This window comes from Terrapene carolina, unplaced genomic scaffold (assembly GCF_002925995.2).
Source record: "Terrapene carolina triunguis isolate 2854851 unplaced genomic scaffold, T_m_triunguis-2.0 Scaffold68, whole genome shotgun sequence".
NCBI lineage: Eukaryota > Metazoa > Chordata > Testudines > Emydidae > Terrapene > Terrapene triunguis.
This window is the reverse complement of record NW_020664419.1, coordinates 50,401,315-50,424,027: the sequence shown is the minus strand read 5'-3', so window position 1 is coordinate 50,424,027 and position 22,713 is coordinate 50,401,315. Positions and strand designations below refer to the sequence as shown.

General features: G+C 40.9%; 1 protein-coding gene across 1 annotated transcript in view; it reads left to right on the top strand.

Annotated features, from left to right (window-relative positions):
- Positions 1–22,713, top strand: part of NELL2 (neural EGFL like 2) — a 230,977-nt gene that overhangs the window by 195,751 nt on the left and 12,513 nt on the right. Inside the window, exons 16-17 of the mRNA XM_026648958.1 lie at positions 15,499–15,639; positions 21,980–22,173. Coding sequence (XP_026504743.1) covers positions 15,499–15,639; positions 21,980–22,173 — 335 coding nt within the window. The remainder of the gene's footprint in view (positions 1–15,498; positions 15,640–21,979; positions 22,174–22,713) is intronic.

Sequence of the window (22,713 nt, the reverse complement as noted above, 5' to 3'; positions counted from 1 at the left end):
GTGTGAGGATTGGCTATGTAACATTTGCACAGTGCTTGGAAAATAGAAAGTGCCGTATACATTTTAAGTATTATAATTTTCTTTATTAATTGCCTTTAATTCCCCAATTTTCTGTTATCGAGGGATTGAAAGATCCATTTACCAGTGCCAGGTGGAAAACTTTCTCTGATGTGTGTGTATGTGAGGGGGAGGGGTGTCTTTGCCTTCACTTTTTGCAGAATTTAAGCTTAATTTAAGATTCCATTACTTATAGTTGCAAAGATAAAATTCAAAATATGGACCAAATATAGACAAATACAGTGTCCTCTTCCTGAATATGTAAACATACAACCTCCATAAGGAATATTTCTTGATTTCAGTGGTGGGAATACAGTAACTCAGTGCCCCTTTGTTCATACATTTGAATATTAAATGGAGTGATGTAGTCTAAATAAGCATTTAATTAGTCATTTATGAGAAACTTCTTAAATTATTGATTTTCTAGTACTGGTCTTTTCCAAATAATTTCTCTAAGCCTCCAGTGTCTCTGATAGTTATAAACCTTTGTCTTCATAGAGTTGTAATATAAACCTCTTGGCACCCACTTTTGCAAGTCTTGGCAAAGTTAGGCTACTAAATCCTTATTTATGAACCTAAATAAGGACCAAAGATCTTGCAAAGTCTTGCACAGATGTTTTACGTTAGGCACACGAATAGTCCCTTTGACTTCAGCAGGACCGCTTGTATGCTGAAAGCTAATCCGTCACATAAGTCTTTGCAGGACTGGGACCACAGTAACCTGATTTTCAAAAGTTAAGAGTACACCTTAGCTCTTATTGAGGTCATTTATTTTAGAGCCTAACTAAGGGATTTGGAACCTAACTTTAGACAACCTTTTTTTAAATCCTTGCCCACCTAATTTTTCACTGATCTATAAGTGGTAAATATAGTAGGACAAGTGTTATTGTAGTATTACTGCTATTAGTGATGTCTGACCATTTTTATCTGGGTTAAAAACTGTTTGCTGCTGTTTGAACGCACGGAGAATTCTGTGGACTATTTAGAAAAGTGGGACAGGCACAAGTCCATGGGGCCGGATGCGCTGCATCCGAGGGTGCTAAAGGAGTTGGCGGATGTGATTGCAGAGCCATTGGCCATTATCTTTGAAAAATCATGGCAATCGGGAGAGGTCCCGGATGACTGGAAAAAGGCTAATGTAGTGCCCATCTTTAAAAAAGGGAAGAAGGAGGATCCGGGGAACTACAGGCCAGTCAGCCTCACCTCAGTCCCTGGAAAAATCATGGAGCAGGTCCTCAAGGAATCAATTATGAAACACTTAGAGGAGAGGAAAGTGATCAGGAACAGTCAGCATGGAGTCACCAAGGGGAAGTCGTGCCTGACTAACCTAATTGCCTTCTTTGATGAGATAACTGGCTCTGTGGATGAGGGGAAAGCAGGGGATGTGTTATTCCTTGACTTTATCAAAGCTTTTGATACGGTCTCCCACAGTATTCTTGCCGCCAAGTTAAAGAAGTATGGGCTGGATGAATGGACTGTAAGGTGGATAGAAAGCTGGCTAGATCATCAGGCTCAACGGGTAGTGATCAATGGCTCCATGTCTAGTTGGCAGCCGGTTTCAAGCGGAGTGCCCCAAGGGTTGGTCCTGGGGCCGGTTTTGTTTAATATCTTTATTAATGATCTGGAGGATGGTGTGGACTGCACTCTCAGCAAGTTTGCAGATGACACTAAACTGGGAGGCGTGATAGATACACTGGAGGGTAGGGATCGGATACAGAGGGACCTAGACAAATTAGAGGATTGGGCCAAAAAAACCCCTGATGCAGTTCAACAAGGACAAGTGCAGAGTCCTGCACTTAGGACGGAAGAATCCTATGCACTGCTACAGACTAGGGACCGAATGGCTAGGTAGCAGTTCTGCAGAAAAGGACCTAGGGGTCACAGTGGACGAGAAGCTGGATATGAGTCAACAGTGTGCTCTTGTTGCCAAGAAGGCTAACGGCATTTTGGGCTGTATAAGTAGGGGCATTGCCAGCAGATCGAGGAATGTGATCGTTCCCCTTTATTCGACATTGGTGAGGCCTCATCTGGAGTACTGTGTCTAGTTTTGGGCCCCACACTACAAGAAGGATGTGGAAAAATTGGAAAGAGTCCAGCGGAGGGCAACAAAAATGATTAGAGGTCTGGAGCACATGACTTATGAGAAGAGGCTGAGGGAACTGGGATTGTTTAGTCTCCAGAAGAGAAGAATGAGGGGGGATTTGATAGCTGCTTTCAACTATCTGAAGGGGGGTTCCAAAGAGGATGGAGCTCGGCTGTTCTCAGTGGTGGCAGATGACAGAACAAGGAGCAATGGTCTCAAGTTGCAGTGGGGGAGGTCTAGGTTGGATATTAGGAAACACTATTTCACTAGGAGGGTGGTGAAGCACTGGAATGCATTACCTAGGGAGGTGGTGGAATCTCCTTCCTTGGAGGTTTTTAAGGCCCGGCTTGACAAAGCCCTGGCTGGGATGATTTAGTTGGGAATTGGTCCTGCTTTGAGCAGGGGGTTGGACTAGATGACCTCCTGAGGTCCCTTCCAACCCTGATATTCTATGATACTTATTTATTATTTTGTTCTGGGAAATCATATGATTTGTTTATTAAAAGAAATAAAAGCAAACATTTGAATTATTAGCGTCTTAAAATGGAGTATGGCATAATAGAACATGTATAATGAAGCTGGACAGTATTATAATAGAATTTCTTGCCCTATATGAAGGAAATAAGGAATGGCCTTCATAACTCATTCTAAGCTCTTTCTTTTATGAATTATGAGACATTCTACTATTAGTGGAAATAAGGTTTATAATGCCTCCCATCCTTACATCTTTTTTTCTCTCTCTTGTTGTCATTGTGTGGGTATATACCAAATATATTCCTAAGGCTTCAGTCACCAGTTGAAATTGATATTTATTATTTACCACTAAAAACCTGCCAAAATTAATTTGCAAACTTGTATTTTTAGAAGTAAGCCAAGAAAAACAAAATAGTACAGTATGTTCACGCCTTTTCTATAGTTCATCAGGTTTGTGCCACATCTAGTTGATTTCACACTAAAGAATAGCTGTGCAGGCTGAGGGTCCAGAGTATGTCGACTGTTTAGGAAATGCTGATTTACTGAATTCTGTAAACATGTTTAAAAATTCTCAATTTTTAATCAAATACTTTCTACCTGGTGTTGTTGGCAGCAAAAACAGCTGGATTCAAATATCCAGAAGTTCCTCTTAAAATTAACAAACAGTACTGGCGTGAGCACCCACCCAGAAACTTGGTGTAACCCCCTTTTGACCTGAGTGTTTAGCCAAACTTAAAGTTTGGGGCCCTTTGGGTTCTTTCTGTTAGGAGGAGAAATGGACAATGATGGAGTCAGGTATCTGATGCAATCCCATGCATTTACAAAGAATGTACAAACTCCTGTTTCCCTGAACACAGGAGGAATCAAACCACAAGAATTAGTTTCTTTGTTTGCAGCTCCAAGGTCCTTTCAGCAAGCACCCAGCTCAAAAGCACTCTCTCGAGGCTTTTCTCAGGGCTAGTCTCTCAGTGCTTATTCACGCTGTGTCTGGCTATCTGCTCTATCTTTGTGTGTGTTTCGATGTGAGTCTCCTGTTTCTCTCTCACACACACATACACACCTCTACAAAAACAATACTCAACCAAGCCCCTTTCTCATATATTTCAAATTCTTGAGAGGTCTCACATGAGTCGGTGATTGGGGTGGAGGCTGCTATTGTTTCATAAAGAAGCTTAACTATTTCTTAAATCTTAAATGAAAGGCTGCACACACACCAGGTTCAGTGATGTTTCAACCAGTCACCAACACAAGAAAATATAAACACCTTCCCTGCATGCCCTTAACAGGCAATACTTGCCCTCTCACAAGCTGTGAGTCTGTGTATAAAACAAGGAAAGGTTTATTGAATGGGAAAACACAACAACAATATATCAACAATATTTTATACAAATAATAAAATACCCACCGCCACACTTTGCCAGTAGTCCTTCGCCTCAGTTTTCCCCACCTGCTTGTGTGAACATCCAATGAGTAAATATCCCTTTAACACACCATTTTCTTCTTTTCCCCTTGGCTGCATCCCACTCATGGTTTGTTGTTAGTTAGTGAAGTTCTAGAGTCTGTTAGTGCACTCGGCCAGGGCCAAACATTAAAGGTGGAAGTGCTGCCTGGTTTCCATGAAGAGACACCTTATGCCTTTTGCCACAATGCCTTCTTTGTACCAGGCCTAGTCCAGTCATGCCACAACCTAACCCAGCTCTGGTAGTGCTAGGAAGTAGGGCCCTTACTAGAGTTCACGCAGCTCAATTTTTGCACAGTGGAAGGGGGTTCCATGTCATATATGATCCTTAAGCAGAGATCTTGCCACAAGGGATTCATTCCTAGCCAAAAGTAGGAGCTCTCCTCTCTTTCTGTCTGTTCAAGTCCCATTACCTAGTGATGCAAGACTAAGGCTTTGGTTAGGGTGACTTCTTACTCAGGGCCTATTAAGTACAATTCTGTTACCCTTTTGTCACACAGTAAGGATAACAACATTTCATTATCCCTACACTCAGAGCGTAAATGTATTTTAACTAAAATATTTGCACTGAGATGGCAGGAAACAAACATGCAAATAAGGTCTGGCTCATTCTGTCTCTTCCTCTGGTTCACCTATAGATGGTGGCAGAAAGTGCCTTCCCTGTAGAGAGTCAGACCATAGGTTTACATCCATGTCATTTAAGTGGACATCTCAATATTCATTAATAAAGTCAATGGGACTATGTAAGTGAGTAAGTGCTTGCCAGCATGAGTACCATTCCACAATTGGGCTCTATTGGAACACACGCATTAACTTCAGTCACATCCCTTGACACCTTGTCATTGTCACTCAGTGTTTCCTTTCATGGAGGAATGTGGACAAGTATCTGAACTTCAAAAGGATCCGAAACTTCTGCCTTGCATTCCTAGAGCTTGAACTAAAGGCTATTGGAGTTGATGGACAGACTCAAAAGCTTCAGTGGGGGTTGGCCCTACTATTGGAAGCAAGATTTCTAGCATGTGCCACTGTATGCTGTAGCCAGCATTTAACCTGAAATGTTTGGGATCAAGCATATTGTATAAAAACTGAGGGAAACATACTTGATCCACACATGGAATTCCCATTCTTTTCAATAAGGGCTCTACTATGTGGATTGAAGACAGAGGATAGCCCTTTGGAAATGAGACTCAGACAGCAGCTTTCGAAATGAAATCCTTTCTGTTGGACATAATGTACCTATGCAAGTTCTTTAGGCTTCAATTCCCAATAGCCACTAATTGACAGCATTTTAAGAAAGTACTGCAAGTAAATTTGTCCTCTTACTGACATATGCAAATGAAGCAATATAAATCCCAAAGACAAGTTTGTAGTCCAAAAATGGCTATTTCCATATACTTTGAAAGGGAAAATGTTTTTTCTCTCAGGAAAATCATTTACTTTTTTTTGAGGAAAGGTTAACAGTGAAGCAGAAGCATGCAATTATTTTTGAAGATTAGTTGCTGCATTACAGAATATACACAAACTGAAAGCAAAACTGTATCTTAATCAACATCTAAAAATAGAACCTCAGTACTATCAATTAGTCTAACTCTTTAATGGGCACTGCCGTAACCAATTTCACAGATCCTAGTGGAAAAAAATATATTACCTGATTTTTTTTAACAATTCAAGCTTGCATCCAATTCATCATGCCTAATTAGGTGTTCTGAATTATCATCTTCAGTTGTTACAAGTGTCATATCCTCTGATGGTATTGGCTGCATAATGAGAAACTGTCATAGTCTCAGTTGTCTGTGAGTCTGTGATTGATCAATTTTTGACAACAAAGAAATGTTAACAGGGCTGCATGGTGAAGCAGTAACTGGAAAAATCCCTTTCGGAATGTTTCTATCTAATTTTGGAGTGCTGCCACTGCCACACATGAAATAACAACACGATTGAATTTCCTTTTGCTGGCATTTAGCAGGACCTATGGGGGTGTGCAGAAATCAATGGGGGATCAGGAGTCTGGAAAATTACACACTTGAAGAATTAATGAACTATAATTCTGTATTACATCCTCAATCACATTTTGCTTCTTTTTCATTAATGGAACTAAATTAGTTTTCCATGGACAGGGTACTTTAAAAAATGCAATCATGCTCGTGCTACGGTACAAACTGACCTGTTTTAAGAATAGGTTTATTCTTTCATGCAACATGACAGTAGGAAATTTATGGTGAAGAACAAACCTATAGTATTAATTCAGCCTGTTGAAGTAGATTTGAAAATTACATTTGTATTCTTTGCTCTAACTAATTTCCTACCCCTTGGGCTAGATTATGGCTTTAAGATGACTCAACCAGAATTTCTGCTGGAGCACTGGGGAGGATACACAGAAGCAGCAATTTCACCACTCTTTCAAGGAGTTCAAGGTGCACTTCCTCCTGCACTGGCCCAGTTCCCCAGTGTGGTGCAGGGGGAGGGGCCATAGCACTACCTTCAATCCCTTCCTTCAACTCTTCTTTTACTTGGCTAGTACCTGTCGTGCTATAGTGAAGAGTGTTCAGGGGTTTGTGCTGAGCTATGGGCCAAGGTGAGAATGCATAACTCTCTTTTCTCTTCTTCTGTGTACCACAGGCCAGCCATAATCTGATCCTTTATATTTAAAAAAAAGAAATAAACTTTCAGTGCACTGTGGAAGTCCACATATAGTAACACTCAGGAAAATCCTGTGGTTCAGTGGAACCTTTGATTTGAGATCCCATATGGTGAATGAAATTCTGATCGTACTCAGAATGTGGTGTCAGATCTTTTAACATTTGCAGCAAACTGGATAGACAGAATAAGATTCCAGAAGAAAACAGGCTGTAGAATTTTTAATAACTAAGGGCTTGTCTACACTACCGCGGTAGTTCGACGGCTGGCAATCGAACTTCCGGGTTCGATTTATCGCGTCTGGTGTGGACGCGATAATTCGAACCAGGAAGTGCTCGCCGTCGACTGCGGTACTCCACCTCAGCGAGAGGAGTACCGCGGAGTCGACGGGGGAGCCTGCCTGCCGTGTGTGGACCGCGTCTGAACCGCGGTAAATTCGAACTAAGGTATGTCGACTTCAGCTACGTTATTCACGTAGCTGAAGTTGCGTACCTTAGATCGAATTGGGGTGTTAGTGTAGACCAGGCCTAAGGGAAGTTATTTTGGGTACAAGCAGCAGCATTAGAAGAAAAGAGCTGATTGGCCTTTATAAAACAAATTTAAGAGGCATTCAGAATAACTTTGGTTTTCTTCTAAAACTGAAATCTTCCTGACTTAGTTCAGCTACCTCAGCTCTGTATTCTTCAGTTTTTCACCCCTCTGTATGATGTTTATATTCTAACAATATGTAGCAGTGGTTTAACAGGATGGGAATACCAAAGGCTGATACCGTGTTTTAAAAGAGATAGCTGCTGTATATCGAACTAGTTTCAGGCTGTTTAGTTTCCCACTGCGGCCAGAGATCCAAGTCAGATCTCACATAATAGGTCCAATTGAACAGCAGGGTCTCTTCAAGTATTAGAACTGTTGTCACATGAAAACAGCAAAAACAATTTTCTATTTTTAAATATAAAAGTTGGTGAATTAGAACTTGCTGCAGGGAAAATGAAACATTCCCCCAGGTACTCTAAAATATTGAGTTAATACAGCAGGTATATTATTCAATGGATTTCGAGTGTATTGAACACTGCATGGGACAAAGTCCTTTCCTTATTGCACTCAGTGTTTTCTGAGTCTTGACGAGCCAAACAACTTGTCAAACAAGCCTAAGCTGGGTATTGTGTTTTCCATGTAGAACTTGCTATTTGCTGTGAGCACCCTCACTGTCCTTTGCGTCATGTGCAGAAAAGCCACCCTTTTAAGTGGATTGATGTATCTATGGGCATGTTAGTATTTGGGTGAGCCAAAGGACACTGGAAGGTAATGACCATTTCAGATTCATCTTCTACTATTTTAAAATATCTCTAGAGTTGCTGTATCTCCTTATTCTGCAGTGATCTGTTTTGAAATGATTTCCCTTTTCAGTGTCTTCACCAGATGAACCTCATTTTCAGTACTGTATGTTAGTGGCTGGGGACTGTGTGGCTCTGGGAGTTAGCACTGGGGTGTAAAGACTTTCACCTCTGAGTTGCTATTTCACATTTAGCCCAGGTCAATAGTGACTAAAAGTTATTAGCACCTATTGGCTGTTCATCAGCTCGTGTGAAACATTTAGTAGTGTTTGTCCAGCTACCAGTGGATTGGTTACCGTGTTTCTACTAATTGGCAGTGTCCACTGACAGCCTAAGAATGTAGGGTATTGTGCTACCCTTCCCTGGAAAAACGTAGAGAATGGAAAAAAATTCAGTTGAAATATCCTGCAGATATCTGGAGATATTTTCTCCTTGAGGGAAAAGGATTGCCAGACCTTCAGTTTGTATCGAGATGAACAAGTTGTTTACAAATGGAAGAATTTTAGGGCTGAATTCTGCTCTGTAACACCTGTGTAACCCCACTGATGTCTGTGTGTATCTCTGAGAGCAGAATTTGGTGCTTAATGTTAAATATGAATAACTCCACTAAATAGGGGCCTGATCCAGCAACCATTGAAGTAAGAGGAATGCAAAGATGGTGTAAATCCATCTTTGCTCCCCTCTGCCCACATCCTGTGTTGAGCATAGATTGACCAGACAAGAGGCTTATAGTTGGATGAAAGAATTAACCTGCCTTTAAAAAGGCAATTTGATTCCATTGTGAGTCTTCAAAGGCTGTTATATAGGGACATTCTCTAATGATATTCATCGGGCTCCCAGCTACTCCATTTCCTTTACTGCAGCAATAGTATGTGGTACCAGTCGATAATTTGCAAAGGATTGTATTTTACTTAGATTTTATCAGTTATCAACATAGTCTATTACATTCCAGCTCTCCAGGAAGCAGAGTTTTCTTAGTCTTCCCAAAAGCAAGGGACACAGTAGAGAAGAGTTACAGCAGGCTATCGCCACAGTTCAGGAAACAAGTGCATATGAGGCATTAATATAGATGATTTAGAAGATGCAAGGGTTTTTTTATGCTAAAGGAAGTTAGATGTATGTGGTACGTAATTCCAAAATGCCAGGCATAGTAGCTACCTGTGTATTTTATTAGAATAGCTTCAGTTTGCAAGATTTTGGAAGCATTTTTTCATCCAAAAGCATTTTTTCATCCAACTAAGTTAAGGAAATGCAGAAATGAATTGTTTGGCTCATTTTAATTTTTAAAATCACAGGTAGGTTCCATTTGGATTTTTTAAACAAAATAGTGTTTGGGGGCAAATTGCCACATTTTGTGACAGTAGAGCCAATGTGGTACTGCTGCATGGTGGCTGAGTATTTAGGAAGCACGGGCAGAGCCTTCACCCCCCCCACACACACACATTTTGCTGAATCCAGCCCCACTGAAGCTCCATGTCCAGGGGGCAGGAGAGTGATGGCTTTCAGAAGAGCAGGAATTTCAGTGGCAGATGTGTCACTGTGCAGATCCCACTGACATAGGTGCTGGAACTAGAGGTGCTGGGGGTGCTGCCGCACCCCCTGGCTTGAAGTGGTTTCCATTATATACAGGGTTTACAGTTTAGTTCAATGGCTCTCAGCACCCTCACTATACAAATAGCTCCACACCCCTGCCCATTGAGCTGGACTGCAGCAGGAGCTGGGGCTGCTGCGGTCTTGGACTACAGTAGCAGTTGTGGGCTTTGTGGTTGCTCCCAGCCTGAGGATGAAGATTGCTTTCCCAGCTGCCACATAATTCCTCACATAAAGCCTGGCAGGATGGAGGATTTCGTACATGTCGTGCTATGTATCTGACAAAGGAAAAAGATATAGGGTGAAATCCCAGCTCCATGTAAGTCAATGGGAGTTTTGCCATTGATTTCAATGAGGATTTCAGCCATAGGCCCACAGAGCCAAAGGGTGTGTGTCCTGTCATGTTGTAGATTCTAAATGCTGTCTTCTCCCACTAGGGTTGCCAACCCTCCGGGATTGCCCTGGAGTGTCCAGGAATTGAAGATTAGTCTTTAATTAAAGATTACGTCATGTGGTGAAATCTCCAGGAATACATCCAACCAAAACTGGCAACCCTATCTCCCACACATGTTGGATTGTAGATTTTTCTCTTTAAGCCAGCCCCTCACTCCATTATTTCACATGCCACCATCCAAACATTTTGTTGACCAAAGTGAAAGACGTGGAATTAAATATTCTTTAAAATGTCTCACTGATTATACAAGGAACTCCTCAAAACAAAACCAACAGTCTCTTCAGCATAGACACAAGAGGAATTTGTCTGCCTTGTTCGAATAAGATACAGTTTGATCATTCCTGCTAAAATAAATTGGCTCTGAGCAGCACTTTTACTTGTCTATTTTGCCTACCTGCCTTCAGATGTCACCAGCCCCCTCTGAACAAAGCACATGCCAAGCATAGCCCTTCTTTGCATTATACCATTCTTTGTAAGCGGGATTTTTTTAAATAAAAGAAGTAGTATAATGTCTGTTTTGGTAACCTCCTTATATAAGTAGCATTCAGTTTTCTTGTGCCTATCCAGTACAGCATAAAACAGGAGCTCATTAGAGCTGTTAATGCTGCACAAAGCCCACTGATCTACCATAGCCACTGGCCAGGCAAAACTTTTCAATCAGTTCTTCTTCCTTTGTCAAGTAATACCTCTCAGTGAGCAGCTGCAAGATGATTCATCGGAGAACATTTCACTATGGCAGAGAAAAAAATTACTTCTGGCTGCTTTTCCTTTGCTAAGAAGATCATGTTAGTTGTAGATCCTTTCACAGCCCTTCCTGAGCCATCTTTTGCCCATTTGAAAATAGAAATACTTTTATCCAAATGTCAAGAAGAATTTCTGTGAAATAAGCAGTTCAACTCTTCTGAATGCTTTCCTTCCACATTTTCTACTTGTTTCACAGAGTTGTGGTGATTGTATTTTGTCCTGCTGCAGTGAGACTCATTATTGTAATTAATGTTTAAAATTTTTAGTTTCTTAGGAACTGGTTTCATACTTAAAGAAATCTATGTTTTAAAAACCACCAGAGGACACATTGGAATTTTTTTCCATAAAAGGTTAGCTGTAGGGAGAAACTTTGGGGTGTCTTTTGTTTGCTGCAAAACCATTTAAAGGATAATGGATGGTTCAACACTGATACAGGCATTGGTTACAATGAAATGATCTGAAGGCAAACAATCAGTCAAGAATATGACATCTCCTAAAGACCAACAGAGTGCTTCCATCAGTACATTTGATGTTAGGGATTCGTACATAACTCCTCTCAACATCTTGTACTCAGCCATAAGAAAACTGGAAGAATGTATTTTGTTGCTTATTGACATCTGTAAAAGCATTTCATCCCAAGTAATATTTTTTGTGATATAGGTTTTGTCAGTTAGTTTGCAAATAAATACAGACTAGCTACTTTGGCTGTCAATTTACCAACCTGACATGTCATTCAAGGCTTGTTTTTCCTGAATAATCAGTAAGTGAGCTCATCAAGATGCATAAAACCCGTGCCTGCAATGCTGTATTCATAATTAGAAAGCATACAGATCCAGAAATAAATTGTTCTGAAGAGAGGAACACAGGCCTCTTTTAATTCATCTGTGTTACTTTGACCTTAATAACCCTCTTTCCTCCCCATTATCCCCAATAAGTAAATTCGACTTTTCAATGGGAGAAATGTGCCATCAAGTCATTTTAATGCATGTTATTTAGAGCAGCTATAAAGATTTACATCAAGTCAGAACAACAACTCTATACCCCCTCCACCTTTTAGACTAGCCGCTTCATTGATTCTGTGGGGTTTGCACCTTCAGCCCACCCCAACAAGCTGTCGTGTATTGAACATATGATCCCCAGCCTTTAGCACAATGACTTAGACCTTGTCTACACTACAGGGAAAGGTCAATCTAAGCTATGCAATTTGAGTTATGTGAATAGCGTAACTCAAGCTGACGTGGCTTAGATCTCCTTGCCGTGGGGTCCACACTACGCAATGTCGACAGGAAACGCTTTCCCGTCGACTCCCCTCACTCTCCTCGATCCAGTGGAGTACTGGAGTTGACAGGAGAGCGATCTGCAGTTGATTTAGTGGATCTTCACTAGACCTGCTAAATTGACTGCTGATGCATCGATTACCGCTCGTCAATCCCCTGGTAAGTGTAGACAAGCCCTTAGATCATGTACTGGCAAGCAAGCTGGCTCTCAAACTGCACATTCCCCAGTGAAATGGGAAGTTCCAAGGTTTCAGTCTTTTCTTTTTTATGATCTGCCAGTATCTGAGTGAACACCAGTGACGTAAGGCACAGACTACAAACCAGCTTTTTCTCACCTAAGCAACAGAATTCTTGTTGATCTTTCTCTGATCTCTTGAAATCTCCTGAAGTTTTGCTGTCTCCTGACTCCTCACTATAAAGAAGCTTTGTATTGGTCGAGAGCTAGACAAACTGAACAGCTGAAAGTTGTAAAGAATTGTCTTTTTTGAGTACTATGGCAGGGCTTATTGTATTGGTGTCTTAGGACAGCAGTTCTCAACCTGGAGTCCGGGGCCTCCTGGGGGCCGCAAGCAGGTTTCAGGGGATCCGCCAAAATAAACCAGAGAGCAGGGCCAGCGTTAGATTCACTGCAGCCCGGGCAGAAAGCCACATCCCAAGCCCTGCTGCCCGGGCTGAAGCTGAATCCCAAAGCAACTTAGTTTTGCGGGGGCCCCTGTGCTAATTGCTCTGCTGGCTATCCCCTAATGCTGGCCTCAGCTTTTAATTTACTGAAAAACAGTTGTTGTGGCACAGGTGGGCCATAGAATTTTTATAACATGTTGGGGGGGCCTTAAAGAAAAAGGTTGAGAACTCCTGTCTTGGGATATGCTCAGAGTTGAATGTTCTGGTTTTTGAACCAGAGGATATTTCCTTCTAAGTCCCTAATACACAGGGTGGCCACCATCCTTTTAAGACAAAGGCAAAAGCATTTTTGAATGAGACTCGTTACACTAGAGTTTGATGCTGTTAGTGACTACCAAAGCAGAGTAACTAGAGAGAGTTTTAACAGCGTGTGTGCTATAATCAGGAAGAGATGTATTACTGAGAAGAAATAGAGACTCTGTGATTAATTATAACCCATTTAAAAGTCAATATGGTGGTAATTTGACTATATATATAATTGTAAAAAGTAACTATGTCAACCCTTTAATACAAAAGTGTAGATCTGAGTCTATTTCATATATAAATAAAACACCAAACAGCAATTTGCTCTCAGCATGAATAGAAAAAATGCAACAAGAAGGCTGAATGTGGTTGGCTAAATGAGGAATATGCAATGAAGTTCTCAGGTGTCCCTGAAATATTGTGCTACTTCAGCTCCTCCAAGCTGGTGGTGGTGGTGGTGTGTAGGGATGAGGAAACTTTGATTTTTAACTTTACTTTTCGAAGGATGGTTTCCATGAGAGGGTAGAGTGGCGATATGTACTAATGTTACAGGGAGATGATACTTATTACATCTCGTAGTTAGCTCCTTCCACAATGGTAGGCTGTCCTCTATGGAAATAACAGATCACATTAATGTGAGCCAACAGGGTTTGAGGGCAGGATTTTGACCCAATGTATGAGACCCACTGCTCAGTGTGTTGCATGTCCCCCTTTGTGACCAATCCACAGAGGATACTGGGTCCATTACAGCTGCACACTTCACATCCTTGCTCTCTAGCTCAAACTATAACTCATATTTCTAGCACTGGAGGTCCCCAGTTCAGTCACTAGCATTGGCCAAGAGTCATTGGTCAGTCATAGCATAAATGTGGGGGAGTATCTGATATTTGAATTGAAGTGTTACTCGCATGCTTGAGATGAGCTGCCTATGTACAAAGGAAGTGTGTAACCCACCAGTCAGTGTGTGTTATCCTCTGTGCCTGAGCCAAAGAGGATGTGGACCTAGCTTTATAGTTCCAGCTGGAGAGATTCATGCTTTTCGCAATGGAAGTCCCTGGTTTAGTCTCTGGCTTTGGCCAAGATGCTGGCCATCACATATATATGATGCAAGCATGCCTTTACTGGACCTGGTATAGGCCCCTTATCTTCAGCAGGGTTGCTATAACCTTAGACTCACTCTGCTGGTTTCTAGAGCTTTGTGCCGCATGTGGTGTAAAACATAATTCCTTCCAGATTTCCAGAAACTTATGTTGGATTTGGTAATGAAGGTTATATTTTATATCCCTGTTTGTTTCCACTGCCCTACTACGCCCAGCCCATTAACATCAAAGAGAATGGATGCTACTTTATAATAGTCTTTAATGGGAATGGGGTTGCACAGGTATGGAAGGGTAGAATTTGGCCTACTGGATGTAATGTAAGGTACTGGAAATCAACACAGCATGATGCACTTAAGTTTATAAAATCAGTTCACATACTGAGCTTTTAGAATTCAGTAGGGCAGGCCTTGCTGTACACTGCACCTAATTAAGTAGTCCAGAAATCCATTCAAGGGTGGGATCTTTGGAAGAAGTCTAGTCAGTGGAAGGCTACCTTTTAAGAGATCCACATCAGGAGGAGAAAAGTAAGTTGTACTGTGTCCATAAGAACTCGCCATGTTTTTGGACTCTTAACAATTATTTGTGATAGAAGGCTGGTTCTTCTCTCACTTACACTCAGAGCAGGAGTAACTGCTGTAAATCAGGAGTATCTCCATTGAGGATAATGTAAAGCTGGTGTAAATGGGAATATAATCAAGTCCAGATGCTGTCCTTTTCTTCTTGAGGAAGAAAAAAATGGAAGGAAGGAAATCTGGAAAACACACTACTTAAAACAAGAACCAAGAGTAAAATATCAAATTCTCCTCCCCCCCCCCCCCCCCCCCCCCCCCCGGCTATAGGTACTCTTTAATGCAGCCAGATTGCGTCAGTAGGTTTGTCCAATGTTTTAGAAGAGCATTAATTCTCTGATAGTGAGAGTAAGTATTTGTTGTCTTGATATGCTACTGAAATACATAATGTTGGCTATGTCAGACAGTCTGGATAGATCAAGGGGTTAATAGTTGGAAATACAGTTTTTATTCCTTGAATTGGGACCCCTTTCTTTCTCAGTGCTTTGGGAGGTTTACATAGATAACAGACTGCTTACCATTTGTTGTGATTCAATTAATTATTAATGTTTAACAATAGAGAAGGCTACTAGATCATCCTTTGATTCATTAGTATGGCCTTGCTATTATTCTACAGCTTTTATGGGAAGAGGTTAAAAAATTCAATCTCTTTTTTGATTTACTGTTAACCGTTATGGGGGGGGTCCAATAATATTGATTAAAACCATTTTAGTAATGCAGCAGATACTGTATTGTCAGCAGACTAATGTAGCGGATTCAGCTGTGTGACTTCCTGTTTTCTTTTTTGGTTGCTGAACAGACATTGATGAATGCTCAGATGGCTTTGTTCAATGTGACAGCCGTGCTAACTGCATTAACCTGCCTGGCTGGTACCACTGTGAGTGCAGGGACGGCTACCATGACAATGGGATGTTTTCACCGAGTGGAGAATCATGTGAAGGTCAGTATCCAATAAAGGGGCAAATGTCTAATAGGTCACATGTTATTATCATTCATAATACAGTAATGCGCAGAGTCCCCAGCTGATGTTGGGGATCCATTGTGCTGGGCACTGTCTAGACATACAGTGAGAGGCGGTCCCTGCCCCAAAGATCTTAGAGCGGGAATAGATAAGACAAACAAAAACGGGAGAAAAGAAGCATCATTTTCCCTATTGCACAGATGGGGAAGTGAAGAGCACAGGGAGATTCAGCGACTAGTCCGAGGTCACATATGAAGTCTGCGGCTGAGCCAGGAACAGAATCTCTTTGGCCTCATACCTGCTTGTGTGCAGTAATAATTGGGGTCAGATTGTGTGCAGCCCTTCTCCCATCCTCTTTGCCCAGCCAGTATAAGGCAGGCAGAATTGCAGTCCCTGCTCTTGGGAAGCCAGGATCTTCTCTCTCCCTACTCTCCAACCCAAAGAGAGCAAGGAACTGGCTCTAGCCTCTCTGTGGACTGGCTTTCTTCACTAGCTGGCTGTAAAGGGGAGTAACAGAGAGGAAGGATAGTCCAGTGATTAGGGAGAGATTTTCCAAAATGAAATGCTACTAAACAGATGACCCCTGTATATACACTAGCAGGCTGTAAAGATCACCACATTCTCTCACCAGTGACATCACAGAGGGGGGTGAAGTAGACTGAGGAAACTATTTTTTTACATGCAGAAATGAAGCTTATCCAGCCAGTTCCTCCTCTCCAATTACTTTGTACACTAAAATATTCCTCTTTAAGAAACTTGTCCTATTGCAAAGAATGATTCAGGGGGTCTAATAAGCCACTGCTCACCCCCAGGGTACTATGATGTTGCTTTTACTGCTCATAGAATTACTGCCTTTAGAAAGCGGCAGTTTGAGGAATAACATTAGAAGCTTGGAAACACTGGAGGTGGGAAGTGGGGGGTGGTGGTGGTGCTGTGTAGAATCATTCCAGAGGCTCTAGCAAATGGGAACAGCAAGTTAGTGGGTATACAGTTATTTAAAGATGCAGCTGCCCTAGTATGAAGCACTTAGTCTTTAAGCATTTATGAGCCTCTACTCTAAAGGCTATTTTAAGACAAACAAGGCTGCGTGTTCTGTTCTGGTTTGTTTAGACCAAAATTGTGCATATTCCTTCATATTTGGTAATTATAAACTCGGAACGCTCCCACAGCGTGAGCTGCTCAGCTTTGTTTAAGCTCAGGTCTGTAGGCAGTGTCAATCCCAAAGGGAAGGAATGGAATTAATGTCAGTGATGCAGACTCAAAGAATGCGCTCCACTAAGAGCAACGGTGACCTTTTCAGTATCCCTCTCACCACTTCTTCAGAGCATTTTTACCACATTTGAAAGCCTGTACTCCCAGGTGGATTAGCTACCTGGCTATTTAAACAAGTTACTGACTTTGTAAGGCTGGGCTTCTCCATCAAGAACTGGCTAAATTTCAATGCTGGTCAGACAGATTTTAGAACATGCCAAATAGTTTTGGAAAAAATTGTCTGTACACAAGTGATGCACTAATTGTCCATGAAAATATTTAGTCGGTAATCATCCAACACAAGGTTTTAACTGTGACTGTAATACTGGATTTGCCTTCTAGCTTTAACATTGTGATTTGGTGATGTCTACTAGACATTTGGCTGTTCAACCAACTTAAAACTTAGATGTACTAAATTTTTTGCAGTGTGTCCATCACTAACGACGAGCATTTAAACTTCTTCTAAGCAACAATGATCCCATTTCTATAAAAGTGAGAAGCCAAGGAAAAAGAAATACAGAATTGCTGCTAAATAGAAAGCTTTTAAGGGTTTTCTACAAGGCATCAACGGCTCTTTAGTAAATACATACAGAAAGGGACAAGTGATTAGAATTAATTCACAAGTATTAGGAAAATACCTGGATGCTGTTGATACCCCCAGTCACTAACAGTAGAACACTTTCAGATTGACTGTTTGCCACTCTAAACTTTAGAATATGTAACAGCTCAAGGGAACAAGAGAGGTTAGATATTCTGTTGATATCACACTGCATTACTTTTTGTTGGACTGAAGCTATGGCATTGTGTTTCAAATAGGACATAAAGTCAACACAAAGTGTGATGATATGACAACCTAATTTATTGAATACAGAAAGTTGAACATCTTGGGCCCAGTATTAGTTAGACAAACTTGCTCAGATAAACTAAGAACCAAGGTAAACCTCCAACCAGAACTCTAACTGAACCAAAGCTTTTCTGAAGTTCAAAAAGGTTTATAACCTTTTTATTTTTTTAATTTTTTCCTTGCTTCTGATGCCTCTTCACTTTGCGGGTTTATGTCAGGACCAGGAGTGGAAGATCCCAAATGCAGCAAAAGAATACTATGTCTGACCTGTGCAGAAAAAGAAAGCAAGAGAAATGTCACAAAAGTACAAGATTTCTAGACTAACTCTTAGACCCAAAGGGTTTTTATCAGTCTTGATAAGCACCCACATTTATTTGAACGTAAGCAAAACCAATCATTTTGAGGTGTTGCCCATGTCTGAGCAGTTTAGGGCAAATTCATCTCTGGTGTAAGTTGACTGACGTTCCTTTACAAGAAAGGATCTGCAAAATAAAGAGAATTGGCCCCAAGCTCAAGGCCATTTTTGTCCAGAAACATTTGGTTAAGAACTTCCTCAGTTGCTGAAATATCTTTGGATTTCAGCACATCTGGCAATCTTTGCTGGACTGGCTCCCATCTTCCAAGTTTCTAATTTAGGAGCTCTTTGCTGTATCAAGGGACCAGTGTGTTTGGAGGTATCTCTGACCTGGGCAAGGCCTGGAATTTACAAAATTTGTATAAAGGAACCAGCCAGAGCCCAAAAGAGAGGGTGTTCCAGCCTTGATTCCTTTCTCAATAAAACAGGAGGCCTCTGGGAGCGGGGGGGGGGAGGGGAGAGAATCAGGCAGTTTTATGGTCATGTGATGTGATTGGGTTGGGAGGTGTGGGATAGGAGGAGGGAGAAGAAAGACCTTAAAATGTACATCCTATCAAACATCTCACATGGGTTAGGTAAGCAAAATTTGGTCCTCAGTTAAGCTCTGGGTAGCTATTCACATTTTGCAGGATTTATCCAACACAATCCTCCAAATCTTTTGAGGCTCACACATCCCTATCTATACCCTTCAAACTACTAGCTTCCTAAGCACTGTGTTGTAAACTGGCTGCAGTGTGTTTATGTGTTTTTGGAAGATGACATGGGAGTGATAATAGTGATATAACACCTAGGTCTGAGATTGCTGTAAATTTGCAGCCTGGACTACTTTCCCCCTATTCATTGTGTTCAGCAGTAACAGCTACCGAGTTCAGTCCCCAGCAGCCTCAGTAGTTTATGACGTTAGGTGCCCCAGTTATGGCCATAAACAAAATGTCAGCAACGTAATTCATGGTTTATGGTGGTTTGTTGCAAGTCCAAAATCAAAACGCTGAAGTAAGCTTTTGCCAGGGAAGGATGATTTGTGCTTAAGCACTTTGCAGATAAAGAATGAAGTTTGATGCTGATGAATAATGCAGATATGAATTTCATGTATGCAAGTTTGTGTTTCTCGCTCTGCATTTTGAGCGTGTTGCTGTTTCATAGTGGATTAGAATCACAATATGGATGCCCACTGATTTGGATTGAGGATATTTAACCTGTCTTGTGCAGGGTATTCATTTTTCTGAGTTCAGCAAGCTGAAAGTTCAGAAGTAGAAGGGTAGGAATGTCAGAAGCGCTCAGTGTTGGCCACACTCTGCTCCCATTGGAGTCGGAATGTCAGTGGTAAAGCTCCCACTGACTTCTGTGGAAGCAGAGTTAAACTATCATTGAAACCTTTGGAACATTCCACCCCAATGAATAAGTTGTGAAATGTGCCTGAATATGAAGAGCTAAATTCAGACCTGGTGTAAACGGGCACAGTTCCACTTGCTGTAATGGAGATATTCTCATTTACACTGATATGAATTTCACCCAACATTTCTCATTAAAGGTGGTAGTTTTGAGTTGAATGAAGGTAGTCACCAACTTGCTTGAGAAGTGACATTACTTATTTGTGATACTGGCAGTGTGGGAGCCCTGTGTGTGAGAGCATTTTAAACCAGAAAAAGTCCCTCCATAAAAATGGCTTAACAATAATAAAGAGAATTCCAGTGTTAGAAATTAATCATTTTGTTTAAAATATTAAACATTTAAATGTTTTTTTTCTTATTGTGGTAGCCAATGTTGCAGGAGATTGGAAATTGGTTTACAGAGTAGTTAGATAATGCCAAAATACCAGTTTGGCTTCACATTGGGTTCAGTAATTTCTTTTTTATAATAGGTTCAGGATGTGTGGTGTTTTACTCACTTAGGAACATAGGGATTGTCACACTGGATTACATCCATGGTCCAGTTTATCCAGTATCCTTTGCTGACAGTGACCAGTACAAGATGATTCAAAGGGAGGTACAAGAAATCCTGCTTTAAGCAGTGGGTGAAATAATCTGTCTCCCACATTAACTGTCCTACTATCCCTAATAGTTAGACACTAGTCTACATACACCCTGAAGCATGAAATTTAATATCTCTTCCAAAATCTGTTAGCATTAACTATTGGAACTCCAGATATTCTTGTTATCCATATAAATGTACAATCGCATATTGGATCTTGATAAGTTTTTGGCCTCAGCAACATCCTGTGGCAACAAGTTCCATTATTTATGTGTTCTTTGAAAAAGTATTTCCTTTGATCAGATTTGAATTTGTCACCTTTCAATTTCATTGCACATCCCCTTATTCTTGTGTCATGAGATTGGGAGAACGGAACCTCCTGATCTAACTTATCTAGGCCATTCATTATTTGATATACTTTTATCATCTCCCCTTATTTGTCTCCTTTGTAAGATAAACAATTCTAGTCTTTTCAATCTCTCTTCATATGAAAGTTTTTCCAGGCCCCTAATCATTTTCGTCACCCTTGTCTGAACCCCCTTTAATTCGTCAGTATCCTTCTTGAGGTGGAGTTACCACAATAGGTGAAGCCACACCATTGATTCAGATAATGGCATCATATAGCTTTCCATGTTATTGTCCATCTTATTTCTCACGCATCCTAACATCTTGTTACTTTTTTGACTGTAGCTGCACATTGAGCTAGAGTTTTAATTGAGCTGTTTTGCTTTAAGAGTTGGGTTTAAGACCGATCTGGAGAAGGTTCCCTTTCCATCTTTGAAGCCAAAAGTAGTTGAGTATTGTATGAGGCTTTGAGATTGATTGTAAAAGATACACAACTATACTGATTTTTTTTTTTATTGGCCTGCTGTCCAGTATATAGCACAAATATACATTTTAGTGCAATCTGTAATTAAAAACATGGGGCCAGATTGCCATAAAGTTTGATTTATGATTGAAGTCAATGGAGCTACACAGATTTGCACAGCCAAGGATGTGGCCTTTGATTTTTCAGATACATTCCAAAATTTATTTATATTAAGTAGTGCTATTTACCATATGCTCTTTCAGAATCCTAAACTGAGAGAAATGGGTGGGATTTTCCCTCTAGCTATAGGAGGAGACAGACAGCTCGAAAAGCTAAATAAAATCATTGAAGTGCAAGGCAGTGTATGCCGTTAGTTTGTCTTTGCAAAGATGTGTGTGTGTGCATTAATGAAATGTGTCTCTAAAGTACTCTGAAATCTTTGAAATGTAATATTGTGTCAAAGTTGTTCAGCTTAATCCCCGTTGAGATTCATTTTGTTCTTATATTAGACCCAAAGATCTCTACAGATGCCTCTGTAACTCGAATAACTAATATGCTCTGTTGGTACCTTAGATAAATCATGTGATCCCTTATTACTAAATGAAACTACAGGTCAGACTTCACCTTTCATGTTAACTTTTCAGTAGATGTGTAGGTGACTCAAAAGCACTAGGCAGAACTAGCAAAAAAGTTTGGAAGCAAATTCAGTTGTCTGTTAAGTACCCTTTTACTTCTCATGGATGCAGGCTTCCATAGACCAATGGTCTTTCTGGGTCTTAGTATTATCTCTGTTCTTGTGCCTCTTGTTTAGAAGTTGTGGTTGCCTTGTTCTTGCTAAATAGCTCAACAACTTTCACTTAGAAAATGATATAAAAAATTTCAAATTATAACATTTTTTTCTTTTAAAACAGAGAAGGGGTTTTTCAAAGACATTGTGTGAACTTGTGAGTTATTTCTCCCTATTCTGGTGGAGTGCAAATTAATTTCAGCTGAAGGCTTTAATGGCTGAGAATCATTTATACTGGCTGTAGCAAGGCCATTTTTGTTAATTGAATGTGGTCTAAAAGCATTATGCGGCATGTTTTCACAGACATTGATGAATGTGGGACTGGAAGGCACAGCTGTGCCAATGACACTGTTTGCTTTAACTTGGATGGTGGGTATGACTGTCGATGTCCTCATGGAAAAAACTGCACAGGAGACTGTATCCATGATGACAAAATCAAACACAATGGGCAGATTTGGGTTCTGGAGAACGACCGGTGCTCCGTCTGCTCATGCCAGGTTAGTATAAAGTTCACTGTTTTTTTAATCACTGGTGGGGAAAAAGGGAGATATTGCTAAATTGGAAGAAAACACTATGATTCCAGTGAAATTACTCTGTTACCGCTTTTCTTGGGCCCCCTCCACCATGGAGGTGATGTCACAAGAAAGGTGATTTCCACAGGACCATTTGGGATCAGTGTGCTTCCTTCTGGCCTGCCTCTCCCCAACACCGAGCACCCTATCCCAGTCCTACTCAATCCCAGCCGTTTCCCCCTGGATGGATCATAGTTCCTTGGAGGCTTTGCGGTGCGACCCTGCAAAAAGGAAGACAGAGCCATCAGAGACACGTGGGAGAGATGAAATTTGTGCACAGAAGATTTCCCCTGTGCATTGATCTTTGAGATGTAGTTGGACCAAGAATTAGATTGGCTAGAATTGATGAAATGTGAAGGAAAAAAGCTGTCTCCCCCCCCTTCCCGGCCTCTCATATACCCCAAGGTAATACTGGTCATCATCCTCAAATCTTAATGTGAAGCTGTTCTTTCCCCTAAACTCATG